This window comes from Helicoverpa armigera, chromosome 6 (assembly GCF_030705265.1).
Source record: "Helicoverpa armigera isolate CAAS_96S chromosome 6, ASM3070526v1, whole genome shotgun sequence".
In the NCBI taxonomy this organism is placed as follows: Eukaryota; Metazoa; Arthropoda; class Insecta; order Lepidoptera; family Noctuidae; genus Helicoverpa; species Helicoverpa armigera.
Window position 1 is genome coordinate 5,192,130 of NC_087125.1, and position 13,902 is coordinate 5,206,031.

General features: G+C 39.3%; 2 protein-coding genes across 2 annotated transcripts in view; one reads left to right on the plus strand and one right to left on the minus strand.

The window, feature by feature from the left end:
- The window catches only part of LOC110376967 (nucleolar complex protein 2 homolog), a 182,754-nt gene that overhangs the window by 108,684 nt on the left and 60,168 nt on the right, over window positions 1–13,902 (minus strand). The gene's annotated exons all lie outside the window — the stretch shown is intronic.
- The window catches only part of LOC110376978 (T-box transcription factor TBX20), a 66,950-nt gene continuing 64,699 nt past the window's right edge, over window positions 11,652–13,902 (plus strand). Inside the window, exon 1 of the mRNA XM_021335645.3 lies at window positions 11,652–12,154. Within this exon, the coding sequence (XP_021191320.1) occupies window positions 11,998–12,154 (157 nt within the window). The 5' untranslated portion in view covers window positions 11,652–11,997. The remainder of the gene's footprint in view (window positions 12,155–13,902) is intronic.

Sequence of the window (13,902 nt, forward strand, 5' to 3'; positions counted from 1 at the left end):
TAAAAATATTTTCCTTTTTATTGAAATTTAATCGACGTCGTTACTGCGAATTTAAAGAGATCAACACAGGTAGTCGTTTCGCAAATTAATTTAGGTTACATTTTATTCGGTCGAGTGGTCCGGTATTCACGGAGTCTGCACGGGACTCGAACACGCAAATGTCAGGACAAGTCAAAACAACCGTCATCACTCCAACGCGAGGTTTCTCGAAAAAATGAAAAAATACTCGTTATGAGATCGGTGTTCCGCTTATATTGTCGTCTCGCGCTAAATTGCCGTGCTAATGTGATGTGATTTATCTGTTTTAAATGAGACATTTTTGATATTCGCAAAGAATTTTTCTTTATTAAAATTCGCGTTGTATTATGTCTAAAATATACGATATTTATTATAGAGCTAGTTTGACTGTTCCTTTGTTATATAAAATATTGTCTTCAGCTTTAGGTGAGTGGTTATGGTAGCCCACAAACCCGTAGACTTGTTCATTTGTAACAGTTGTATATTTCGCATTGAAGCTGGTTTTTCGCTTGTCACAGCTTGTACGTTGAGTGTTGCGTATCAGGTATAGCCGTGTAACAAGTGTGGCTCTGTTGGAGCGAGCAGTCGTCGCGTCTGCGCGGGCGCAGCGCTGACCACCGGAGCGTGAGCAGCAATCTGGCGGCGGCATCTCAACTGGCTCGCAATCAACGATTCGTTCCGGTGAGAGGGGAGAGAGGGGGAGGTGCAGGGTGCGGGGTGGCGGGGGCTCCAGCCCGAGCCCATTCTCACGTAAATAATTACCGGCGAGTCTCAAATTACAAGGCGCCGCTACAGCCTGCCGATACATATTCATCACGTGTTCGCGCCGCGCGTGACAGCTTCCTCAGGCCAGCGGCCAGCTCCGAGCTCGCACCATAGCTGCACGAATTCAACCTACCATTTCACATCAATCAAACACTCTGTGTCAATTATTATGCCATACTCCTAAAGTCCAAAAAGGGTACCTCACTAATATTGTAAATTAAGAAGGATTCCATTCATAACTCCGCTTCCGGCTTTTCATCTTACATACAACTTTTATCTTAACTTGTAACCTGATATTATCAAAATCGTCTCGGCGATAATTTACAGTTAGTAACCATAAGCTGATTTACCGAGATATGGATCGTTAGGAAATAATTAAGCTTGTACTGAGTGGTGATTAAAATTAAATGGAATCGAGAAATTGAATTTTAATTCTAATACTTCATAACTCAGTACGTAATTACAATCACACATAAATGACAAAATAATCTTAAGCGGTGACTATATAAGTTAAGCTATCTAGATTGGAACCCGCTTAGGTTTCCACTATGACGTTAGATGCTGGGGATCATCAAAGTCAATGAATTTCTAATTAGAAATATCGCGCTCGCGCCGGATGCGGCCTAAGCGATAAATTATGCACTTCGAGAGGAGTACTAATTTCGATGCCGACAAATTTTCCACAACCGCGATTTTAATGCGTTTCAAATAATGTCTGTAGGCAACGCTAAATGATAAATTGTCAGAGGTACGCCCCCGAGTCGAGTTTAGTATAAACGACCGGAGCTCTCGCTCGTATGGCGAGGGAACGAGGAAGATGGAGGCGTCTGTTAAAAAAGGAATGGGTTAGGTGAGAGCGCGATGGTGTTGAGATAATAACAGTGCACGGCACCGCGGTCCGCTCGCCTTTGAGTCGCCCGCTGCCGAATATCACCATTAGCCGCAATTTGAATATTATCCTTGAGCGAAATAGTTTTCAATTTCACCAACAGCCTCCATCGACGAGATGGCTTGAAATCGAAGCGAACTGTGCAGTTTGAAACTGTGAGATAGCGGGAATGTGACCGGCGGAAGGTCAGGTCACCAGGCAGGGGCGCAACGGGCCGAATAAAACAAACAAGTTAATTGTATTTATTCAAATGCGGTGGGGAGCGGGTCCGGGTTGGCGGGGTACAGCGCGCAGCCGTCGCTTCATGAATAGGCATGCGGCGCGCCCGGCCTTCCTCGCTATGTGCAACGTCATCGGCCCCGAGCCGACGATGCTTGCCCAAAATTAGATTAGGCTCCAATGCAATATATTATGCAAACTCTATATCCGCAGATCCACCCACATATCTAGTGCTAGAATATTAATGATATTATTTACTGAAACATTAAAGTAATGGTTTTGTAGTAGAGCTGCTCTTGAAAGAAACTGTGAATTTGTAAATTAAATTTCTAAGTAAATCGGGTCGCGTTAACAGGAATTCGAATTATTGAGAATTAGAACCGGAATTAACGAAACTTTCATGAAAGATTATATATAATCCCTCTTGAATAACCATTTTACTATTTAGATAATGTCACACAGTGGTAGAGAGTGGTGTTTAATGAGACAGAATTTTGTAAATTTTATGTAGAGAGATGACTAAGATAGTCAGAAGATATTTCCATATTGCTTGTAGCAGCGAGTGGCAGCGTGGCCCCACTGGGCGGAGACCTGTCTGCTGTAGCACTCACAATGATAATCCTTACCATTGTTGTTGCACGTCAAGTGAGCTAACTATTGTTTGTTTTCGGTAGTGGATTCTATTACTTGTAACAACTTTTCTTGTACCCAATAAGAGCAAAACTTGTAGGAATGTTGGTCTTCCAACTTTGTATTTGTAATGAGATTCTCTGTATTTATTATGAATATTACCTACTTATTCTCATGTCCAGTGATATGTTACGTTTGCCAGTTCTGATTCATGTTGCGGAATGTTTCCACAACCGTCTCAATCATTTATTGCTTTTCCGGGACAGACGTTGATTTATTTAGTGTTTAAAAATACCAGTTTTGCTCATCTATGGTGATTTGTTTGGCTTGAATTTGTGGACGTGAGTCGCTGTAGATTTAAGTATCTTCACTTCCGATCGTAAAACGGTCAATAGATATATCTAGATCGATGTTATCAAAATTAAGTAAAGATGGAACAGTTATTTTAAACCATAAAAAAATAAAACCCCAAGTGATCAGCCAACAACAAACAATAAATCCTGCTTTAGTTAAAACTAATTACGTAGTATGATACCGTCACCTTACGCCGCATAATCCGATTCGTTGCAGCCCCGCTCATCCCCTGACAATGGTACAGGCGAAATGTTTATTTACACAAGATATTTAGCCACTTCCCTGGCGGATTAGCGGCGGACAAAGACGAGGGGAGACCCGGGATAGATAAAGTGAGGCTAATAGGAGGGGCGGAGTCTCCCCAATAGACGCGCAATCTTTGTGTAATACACACAGATTACGCGGTGCTTCCTGGACGGATCACTTCACTTATGTCGACTAAATTGTTTTTGTTGCAGATCAGGTCTTCGGGTGCGGCGAAATTAAAATGGGATTTGAATTTGATATGATTTTTAAAGAAATGTCTTTGTATCTGATTCACTTGATACCTTTATCACCTTCGCAAACATGGGCAATGGGCAGTGGGAATATTTTTGTGCCGATTCATAGCCATATCAGTCATACAATTTCATGTGAGCACAAACTTTTAAACGACCCCAAGCAAACCATCCATATCGAAAAAGAACAAAGGACCTAAACCAAAACACTTGGAACCTGATTTGTTTTTGTGTCCGGAAATGAAACAGCTTAAAAAGAATTTAAGACGAGGCTGTCATTGTAGGCGCACAACACGGCCATAAATAAAACGGTTTGTTTAGCCATTGAATATTCCCTAAACAACATTAGAGGTGAATAGTTAAATTGTCAGTTTGTCACCAAGCCCTGGCACTGCAGGAGAGCGCCCAGGGTGACTGACCACGGGGGGCGAAACAACGCTCGTATACTCATTTGCTCATTTTAAAACTTATGTTTTCTTTCAAAGTGTCGTCTCAAATTCTTGTTTAACTTGAATGTGATTTTGTATGAAATATGCATGAGGTCTGGAATGTTAGTTTCATAATTGGTGTCTACGCGGCCACCTCAAAACTTAATTATTAATTAGATTTAAATTGGTAATTTGCACAGCTGGTTGTTTGGTTGTATACCTACTTGAGGAATGTCTTGTGCAAGACATAAGGTTTACGTAAAATCAGTAAAATCAGTTCCACAATATACCTACAAGATTTTTTATATTGTCAATTGATTTCAGCCATTTTTCAATGGCAAATATCTACCTGAAGTAATACGTTCTTCACCTATCTACTTACCTACTGAAAAAATTCAATGATTCGATAAAGTTCCAAAACTCTTCATTTTTATTTAATGTTACAGGTACATTACTAGGTTTTGAATCAATTACCTATTTATTATTTTTATTGACAGAAAATATGATTTTTGTATTATGAACCTTCCTATTCCCATATCATTTTGTTAAAAGCCTGTTTCGCAAGTAACGGGACTACTTTTTTTTTCATTTCTGCGTTGACGTCAATAATCATCAAAAACGTTTGCAACAAAACGGCAGCTGTGCGCGGCAAACTTCCTTACAAACTGTACATTATTCTATTATTTAATTTGTCGTTACATTGTACGCTCCAAGCAAGCGGGTAATGTTTCCGTATTTACGATTTACATGCGGAATCTGGACAGAAGTCAAGTTTGACAGTGTCAACATGTCAGCGTGACAATGGCCGTCACATGTCCCGGCCTGTCAATCGGGGCATGAGAAGCGGGCGGCTCCGGGGACGCGGGCCGCGCGCCTCGTGGGACCAACACTACAAAAGAATATATTCAAATACCAACAAATTCTTTTCCTTGTTTAACGGATGAGCGAACGGTCCCTCGGTGCAATGCGTTCGGAATTTAAAAGAAACGTTTAAAGAACAAAATAATCCTTAGCACTTTGCGAATGCCGACAAATTACCAGTTGTGTATAACTCATAAGTACTATCTCTCCTGCTTATCAAACCTTGCATCACGCAACTTTTAACCTGTATTTTACTGGAATAGGATCGATAGTATCAAAGATATGCATTGCGTTTCTATTGCAGAACATCATTTAATTTACGACTTGTGTACACGGTTATGATGTATAGACAGTTATTTTCGCCCTATTTGTAAAGTTCATTGTGTCTGATCACACCCAGTCGGTTTAAGGACAATGGCAAACTGTAAACGAGTGATGTTCGAATATAAATCGGGACGAGTCCGCAAACAAAACGGGACGTTTCACCGACGTCACACAATGAGAGATTAATGGCGCTCTTTTTGTTATCGTTCGATGGTCTTTACGCGTTTTGTGGCCTCGTTTCACGGTTTATTTAGCTGTTTAAACACCAATAAGCGTTAAATTACAACGATATGCACACTAAAGTCAAACAAAAACCGCATTTCGAAATTTTAATTGCTGTTTACTGTTGAAAAAAGTTCAGTTATTTTCATACGCGGTCATGGTCGAGAGTCGTAATCCGTGATGATCCACGAAAGGGGACATTAGGCATACCTTTGTATACTTAAAAATTATGAAAGTCTTCTAAGCTCAGGTTGAGCTTTATAGATTCTCGTAAAACTGAAGTGTGTTGTGATGTAGGAATCCACATAAAAGTGGCTATACTGTCGTAGGCTCTCTTTTGAGTGCGATGCGCGAGAGTCGCTTTTTTGGCTATTAAACGTGCGTTTTTGTGTGTTAACTGTCACCTTATCATCGTGTCGAGTTGTCGACGCCTCCAGCCGGCCGCAATCAAAACACCATTCGAGGTGGTCATTAAAAATGATATAAAGTTTAATTTATAACTGTGCCACGTCTCCGGATTAACGGTTATTGGGAATGTAATGTCCACATTGAACTCGGTGTGAAAATTGTTTTCTTTGTCAAAATAAAATTAATAATTTTATGGCTTAATATTATCCGTACTACGCCGTCCATATTTTAAGTATCAAAATAAAATTTTAAGTTATTAAACTGACTGTTTTATTGATTTGTGTGTATAGTAAATTTTGAATGAGGCAGCTTCTTGAGAACGGCGATGAATGCGCCATTTTGGCTTCATGTTTTGCAATCATCTTAAATTATAATAGATAATTATTAACGAAGGCTAGACAAACTAGAGTAAAGTGTCGTCGCCTGCGGGCTCGGTGGTGGTGTCAAGTCGACCGCCGCGCTGCCCCGCGGGAAGCGTTATTGTTTACGATTGTACACCACTTCTACTACAATGATTTACGAACCGCCTGCGCTCATAAAAGCGGGGACACAAGGCACTAAAAGATACAAAAGGTGCTAAAGAAAAAGTAATATATTTTAAGTTGGAGTGAACGAATATAAAAGTTTGGTGAAATATATCAGTTTTAGTGTTGAGCGCGAGTGTTTGTTTATAAGGGCGATTACGCACGCCTTTTGACGCGCATTCTGTTCGGCGATCAATGGCGAACATTCGTCACGACCTTTCTCACGTGTCGTGCTTACGGAGCTCGCTTGCGGCTTAACATGTGCTAACCTGGCAGGCAGACACTTCAAATTATTAGATGGATGTTCGACAGGAAGTAAAACTCTTACACACATTTTAGGATTAGAATTTTCTGCGTTTTTAAGCAGGCCATGAGAATTCAGAAAATGTGATATTTAATTAAATGGGTAGCTTTTTTCTTTAGAAAAGAAGCGCTTGTTATGAATCCTTGAAAGAACTGCGATCCTGACAATCAATGTGAGGCATTTAGTGACTTATTAAGTTGATGACACAGATTTATTTTAAGGCGTATGGATAAATCACAATTTTATTGATATTTTGTAAAAAAACTCCTAATTTACGACCGTCTTTATCGAATATCCTAGAAGATTTAGTCATTAGAAGATGTTTTACGGTTATTGAGGAGATCGTTAACCGTTGAGGTAATGGTGGGCTGACACGTCGTCGCCACGTTATCGCAGTGCGCCCGCGTCTGCTCGGTCAACGTTTGTTTTTTCAGGGACCCTTTCACCGGCTGCGGAGCTTCGGGTGTCAACGCAGACTACCGCCTTACACACAAAAAATCATTTAAACGCATTTGTATGCAATAATCTGTAGGGATTTATTCCGACCGCGGCGGCCACCCACGTGGTGCCCGTATTTCTTCCTGAACGAGCTAACTTCATTATTGTGGCGTGAGATACAATAGTTAAGAGCACGATTTATAAGTCCAACACGTTGACTTCTGTTTATAGCTAGCGGCGGGGCGCGGGCGCAGCGGGGGCGGGGATTACAGCGTCTGCGCACCGATTTATGGCCGCACCTCGATAAAAGCTTAAATACTCTCAAGTGAGAATTATTCAATAGGTTTAGTTGCGAGCGTAGAGCAGCCATTGTGGCGGCCGGCGCGGGCGCATTGTCGCTCTCACACGCGCCTCACGCCGAGCTGGACACACCATTACCGGATTTACGTCACACCGCCTCTCACTAGCCTTTGCGGCCTAATTTATTGCTTTATATACCGAATGACATCAAGCAACTCGTAACAACAAGCATTGGAAGACCACCACCATATTTACCTGCCCAAATAGGTAGGTATAAATCTTTCCTAAATGTCCTATGTGGCTTGACCCAAAATTTTTTACAAACTCGAAAGCTATTTTGACAAGCTCATCATCCTGATAAAGTGTCTGCTAATAAACAAAACGTTTCTATTTATACAAGATAATAAATGAGTGCAGTAAAGATCAGTGCAGTATTGATATCAGTATGTCAGACGTCAAGGGCAGAGGGCGAGTGCTATTTCGGTGCAGGCCAGGGAGCGGAGCGGAAAGTAAGCTGAAACTAATCCGGCGCGCGGGTGGGCGAAACCCTACACCGCGTGCGCGCAGCTTACATTTGTCATTTATAATGCGCGCGATTTGTTGCTCCTCACCTCGCTCCCCACCAACAGCCTTTTTATATCCTCTTATTCTTTTTACCGAGAGATGTGCGCAATATTTTTTATGACATTTTATGGCATCAGTTTGTCGTATGCGTACGAACATTACGAACAGTTATAAGTTTTGTGAGCGCTGTCACGGATGATTCTTCAGTTTGTTTTGCGAGGGCGCATGAAAATGCTTGATGTATTTTTCATTACGTCACATATCACAATGACGATGGTACTCGGTCATGTAGATTTTCTTCATTGTTCTTTTAAATGCAATCTAAGTTGTTCTGCCTTACCTACACTTAAGTAATGAAACCTATGTTTTATCCCCCTAGTTACAATTGAAAAAAAAGTGTACGGTATCTTTATGTGTGTAGATACGTTAAACTTTACTAAAAATATTCAATTTTAGGAATTTTACAGGTACTTACCTACCTAAGTACGCCTGAGGGTCGTTCAAGCACCTATTTATCTACAAATTAACTAATTGTTGTTAAAAATGAAAAGTTTTACGTAAATATTATGCAAATAAAAAATCTGAAAGTTACGTGTTAACTGTCAAGATTATAAATCAAGTTGCTATAATAGGCATGAGAAGTGGGTGTAAGCGAAGCTCCATAGTTTACAGATGTTTCATGGATAGGTAGGTAGGTATGTCACGACAATTCAGTTCAGATTTAACTCAGTTCTTATTTAATGAATAGTGCTCGACAGTACAGCTAAGAGACATCGGAATTTCCTACTCAACTTCAGTTTTTTATTTATTTACCCACTGAATTCAGTTGCACAATAGGCATAACATTTGATTGGCGGAGGTAATATAGCATGTAACGTAACGTTACAGCATCAGAACATCATTATTTCAACACACATTCAAAACCAATTTCCGATCAGCGCCGTCGGCTGAACACTTCATTTCACGGTTGACGTGTGACCGATATGTCGCTGATTTGATTGTGTGAACTTTTTGCGCGAAACTCATAACTTACGGCCGTTTTCTAATGTCGCAATATGGCATCCTGTGTGGCCAGTCCCGCGTGTGTGTTCCCAACTCGCTACTTATATTTGGTTGCTTTCATAGGCTCATGAGGTTTTGACATTCGATTTTCGATTTGAAAAAAATGGGCGCCGAGAGCGGTCTTGTACCTTGCCGTTTCGTTTTACGCAATATAACACAATGGTTTGCATTGTGTTTCGCTCCACGCTGCTTATTTTTACACTATTTCCTATTTTTTTTCAGTATCAACTTGTCAATGGTGTTGATTTTAAGAATGAATTATGAGTTCCTCTGCGATACAATGTTTTGTGTGTTAGCTTTAGTGTTACTTATACAAAATAGCAAATATTTATTAAGCATTGTGGAACCAAGCAACCACATGTTTCAACTTCTGAAAAATACTTCAGTTTTCTTTGCCCTTTTAATTTACTTGCATTTGCTTATCAATCTATAAATGACGAAATTACGTAAGCAAATAGCCAACAATGTGCAACTTATTATTTTCCTATTCACTTTACCTCTAGGTACTTATATGTACTTACACTACATGCGACGTACCCACTGAAACGTCCTCTCTTTTGAGATATGTTGAAATATGGTGTATTAATATTGAGTGAAATAAACAAAGGGATGTTACTGAGTACTCCCGCCGCTGAGCATCGGAGGGAGCACACATTGCCATAAAGACGAACACCGCAGACGCCATTCTGCAAAATTGAAAAACCTCCGAGTGCCTCATAATGCCTCTTAATGCCTCACCCAGAGAGTTATTGCCTCTTAAGTATGCAGTATTTTTCATATTTTCACAAATAACGCGTGTGTTTGTAGCTTTAAGTGGGTAGGTGTACCTACTGCATGTTAGTAGGTATGTATCTCCGTTTACGCTACCTATCGACAAACACCCAGCAATACTTCTGTCTTGATCTTAGTAAGGGGTGTCTTATACGTTTACGAACGTGGTTATATTTTTTAAATACATTGGTTCCGAAATCTTGTGTAGAATACCAATGTGCTAATTCTCTGTGATTGTGTGGGCCTTGTTCAAACAATTTCCCACTTTTATTAACTTTCCCTCTAGCAGCAATCTGATACGATCAAGAAAGTGTATGTTGGAAATATAGTTTAGACGACGCGTGCGAAGACACGAGAGAAATCTTAAAATTAAATAAAACAGTTGCCATTTATTTGTCAGCAAAGATGACAGACTATAATCTCTTTTCTCTACCATTCTCTCAATGAATGTGAATGTTCTCAAAAATTGGGGGTAGCCATTGAAACACGGAACTGGTCTGCTAATGAATGCCTATCTATCCCAATGCACACTTTTCTCATATGGACATACTAATATACTCAGGTTTAAATGTTGCTTCAGGCGACATGCGTCCGCTGCTGAACAAAGGCCTCCCCAAAGTTCGCCAATTCGCTCGGTCTTCAGAAATCTTAGAGATAAATACTCATACCTATTGCTTGCCAATATTTTATGTATTTTTATTTCTACTATGAACAAAGTACTTAGGCAATTCTCGGCAAATATAAGGCAACCCTGTGCAAAGCATTATTCCGCTGACGTCATACTCCACCGCAATGAGGAAGGGTTCTCGCAGTACATTCCTCATGCGAAGAACAAATGCCTGAGACGTCCTCGTTTCAGAGGGCGCCTGAATTATTTAATGTACGGAGCTCCTACATCAAATACTTTCATGTTAGAGTGATGTGTAAGCAAATAGCGTACTGAATCAATTGTCAGTGTTTTTCCTATTTTTTCAACTTGTATGTATATAGACATATTATAGACACATGAAGATAGGAAGCCAAGTCAGGATATTGTAGCTTTCAGTACTTAGTTTTTTTAACGTACTTATTTAGTATTCTTGAACAAAATATACTTAAACAGGCAATATATTTTTTTCGATATTAATTGCTACGAAAGTGCTACGCCGTAGAAAGCGTAGAAACGTTTGCCTAAATATATCTACAATTTATTTACGTAGGTAGTAGGAAAGTAGGTAAGTGTGTCTTTAATAATGAGGTATTTGCTTTGATATAATTTGTTTTCTGATGTCTATCAATCTTTCAGTATTACCAAATTGCACCTGCTGAAAATGGAAGACCTATTATGATAAAGGTAATATATTTAAGCTATTTTTAAGGAGTTTAGGTTAGGTAAGTTTATCTAATAACAATTAAGTTATCAAAACGTGATTCTGAAAATCTTGATAGAAATTAGGTAAAACACATATTATAATTTGTATAAAATAATACTAATTAATTACTTGAAAACTTTGCAAAGTTTTCCATTTAATATTAATAAAGTTACGTCTTTGAATGTACTTGCTTCGTCGCACGTTATAAATCCTTTCGACTCTTTCTAACGCATGCGCACGACCATTATAGACTGTGTCTATCTCGCTCTAATCTACTGATCTGTTTTATGGGCGGCGCTGTGACTGCGCGCGCGATTTCACTTGAGACACGTTTTCATGAAAATCATTTTATTTTTATTCTATGTTTAAGCCCAATCTTTCGGAGAAATACACTTATTGTTTATTTCAAATTGCCCTGTCATAAAAAAAAGGCCAGTGATGGGATGGTGATTAATTTTATTTAACACATCGACGGAGATTTCGAACATAAAATCTGAAATTTATTTTAACAACGATGACACACTCACAATAGCGTTGAACAAATATGGAATTAATATTATTATTTTGATTGTTATTGAAAAGCTTAGTGGTCGGGGTGGGGTCGGGTGGGGAGGGGAGGGAGGTATCGGCGACAGCGGGTAGCGCGGCCAGTGGTTGCCCGGGGAGGCGGCCCCGCCCGGGCGCCCCGCCCCGCGCGCCGCGCCGTGCCGCGCTCAGTCCGCGCTCAGCCGCCGTACCGCCGCACCTCGCGTACTACGACGGACAGCTCAGCTGCTAGCCAAATACGCGTTAAACGATCGTCTCACGAGTTCATTCATTCATAATCGCGTATTAACGCTGTTTTAACTTTTTGAGTGTTTTCAGTACAAATAATTTTTATTTAATAATAATTGATCACTTAAAAAAAATGAAAACAATTTCGTAACGCAACGGTTGAAATTCAAAAATAAAAAATTCGGTGCAAAAATTTCGCTGAAAGAAAATGCATAAACGAAAACAATGTTTGGGCCGGTATCGGTGAGATGTTGGGGGGAGATTAGTGTTGGACTGTGGTACTGAGAGTTTTCATGGATGTGGAAAGCGCGGAGTGTTGGAGGGCCGGGGGTGACAGGATGGTGGCCGAGGAGAGCAAGACTCGGGCGACGGACTTCTCCATCGCGGCGATCATGGCCCGCAGCGGCGCCGAGCCGCGCAGCCCCGTCGCGCACACGCCGCCACACACCGGTACGATAGGCCTAATTATACTACACAACATTTATAATAACAACCCTATAAAAAAATCATAAATGTTCTAATCATTCGATCTGTCAAGTAAGAGGAGAAACTATAGGCCGTAATTTGAAAACTGAAAGTATACAGCTCCAAGTAGACAGAATAAAATTTGAATTTAAGTAAGATGTGCAAAAAGTGCAACTTCACCTCAATCAAATGGCAGTTAAAGTTAATTACCTACTTGATTAGAACTTAAGAAAAAGTAGATTCTGAAAAACTCTTTCTATTAGTGCTTCAAATGACAGTGTTGATCATTTTTTGTGAACCTTTTACCCCTTAGCCTAATTGGCAACAAGCTCACAGATTAATTAAATCATGCGATAAAATATGAAAGTTGGGCCTCCATACTTTAAACGTCCGATTTTCTTAAAAGATCTGTACTAACTACATAATAAGAACATGAAAATTCTGTCAAACAGTTGTTTTAAGTTAAATTGACGTTTATATTGTCGCTGAACTCGGGCCTTAGTCGGCAATGCAGCCTTGAAATTAAGTTTTGCGGTTATTATTCCTTTTTAAAACTTAGTTTAAGTATAATGTAATTTATAATTATTTTCTTTAAAAAGTAATGCTGATATTACACTACCTACCTAACTGAAGAAAACTGTTTACGACTATGACTAACTATTGTTCTTTAAGTCATGATTAACTTCAATTTATTCCTCTCATTATTATTAAAACTGAAAATCAATTAGCCAGCTCCTAAAGAGATGTAAACATGTAGACATGTTTACATCTCATGTATGTAACAGTTAGTTAAGGTATGTAGGGTGAGTGCTAGCTAGCATGTGGTGTATAAATTATTTTTACTGTATTTTCCTCTATGGTAATATACAAATTAAATTGTATACAAATGTACATATCAAACAATGTTTAAGGTTCTTCTAACCTAACAGACAGACATGTGTTGCTGGGGAGTTTGTTGCGCCACTTCTTCTTCCCAGCAAAAACACATAGGAAGTGGTGAAGGGTGGGCGTTTTGGGGGTTGTCTTTTGTAAATTTATTTTTTTGACGTTCGAAAAGTGCTGTTTTGCAGCCAAGTTTGAATAAATGACTTTTGATTTTTTTGATTTTGACATGAATAAACCACGCACAAAACAATGGCGAATTAGTATTAACGACAGAATTAATATATCACTTAAGTATTATTTATTATATTACCTGCGTTAATTAAGAAAATCTTTGTTAACTAGCTGTTGTAGGTAACTGCCTATTTTCTGTTCAAATGAATCGCAGCATAATTTGAGTTAAGAAGGAGTTAACATCGCTTTGTCTATGAAAGTTTGTCACATTCCTTCAATGGGATAACTAGGTATGTAAAAGTAAACTGTCTTGTTAATCATACCTATACATTGTTTCGCTAAAATTACATAATCTCTTACAACTAGGAAATAATTGATGGTTTTAATACTTTTTAAGTTTATCGTTGCCAAAACTTATTGGTACCAATTGGAATTTAATTGCACTCTTTTAAACTGAATAAACTTGCGTTTATTACAAGTTTTAAGAAGTTTATTTTGGTGTTACGTTAATTAGGTATAAGTTACAAATCAAAACACAGCTAGAACAATTCAAAATCACACTAAAAGCCAGCTATAAACCTGGAGACGTATTTAAAAAGGGTTTAATGCTAATTGGTGTAGTGGGAGCAAGCGCACATGCGCAGGAGTCGTGTTACGGGTCAGTTCGTTATTTCAGA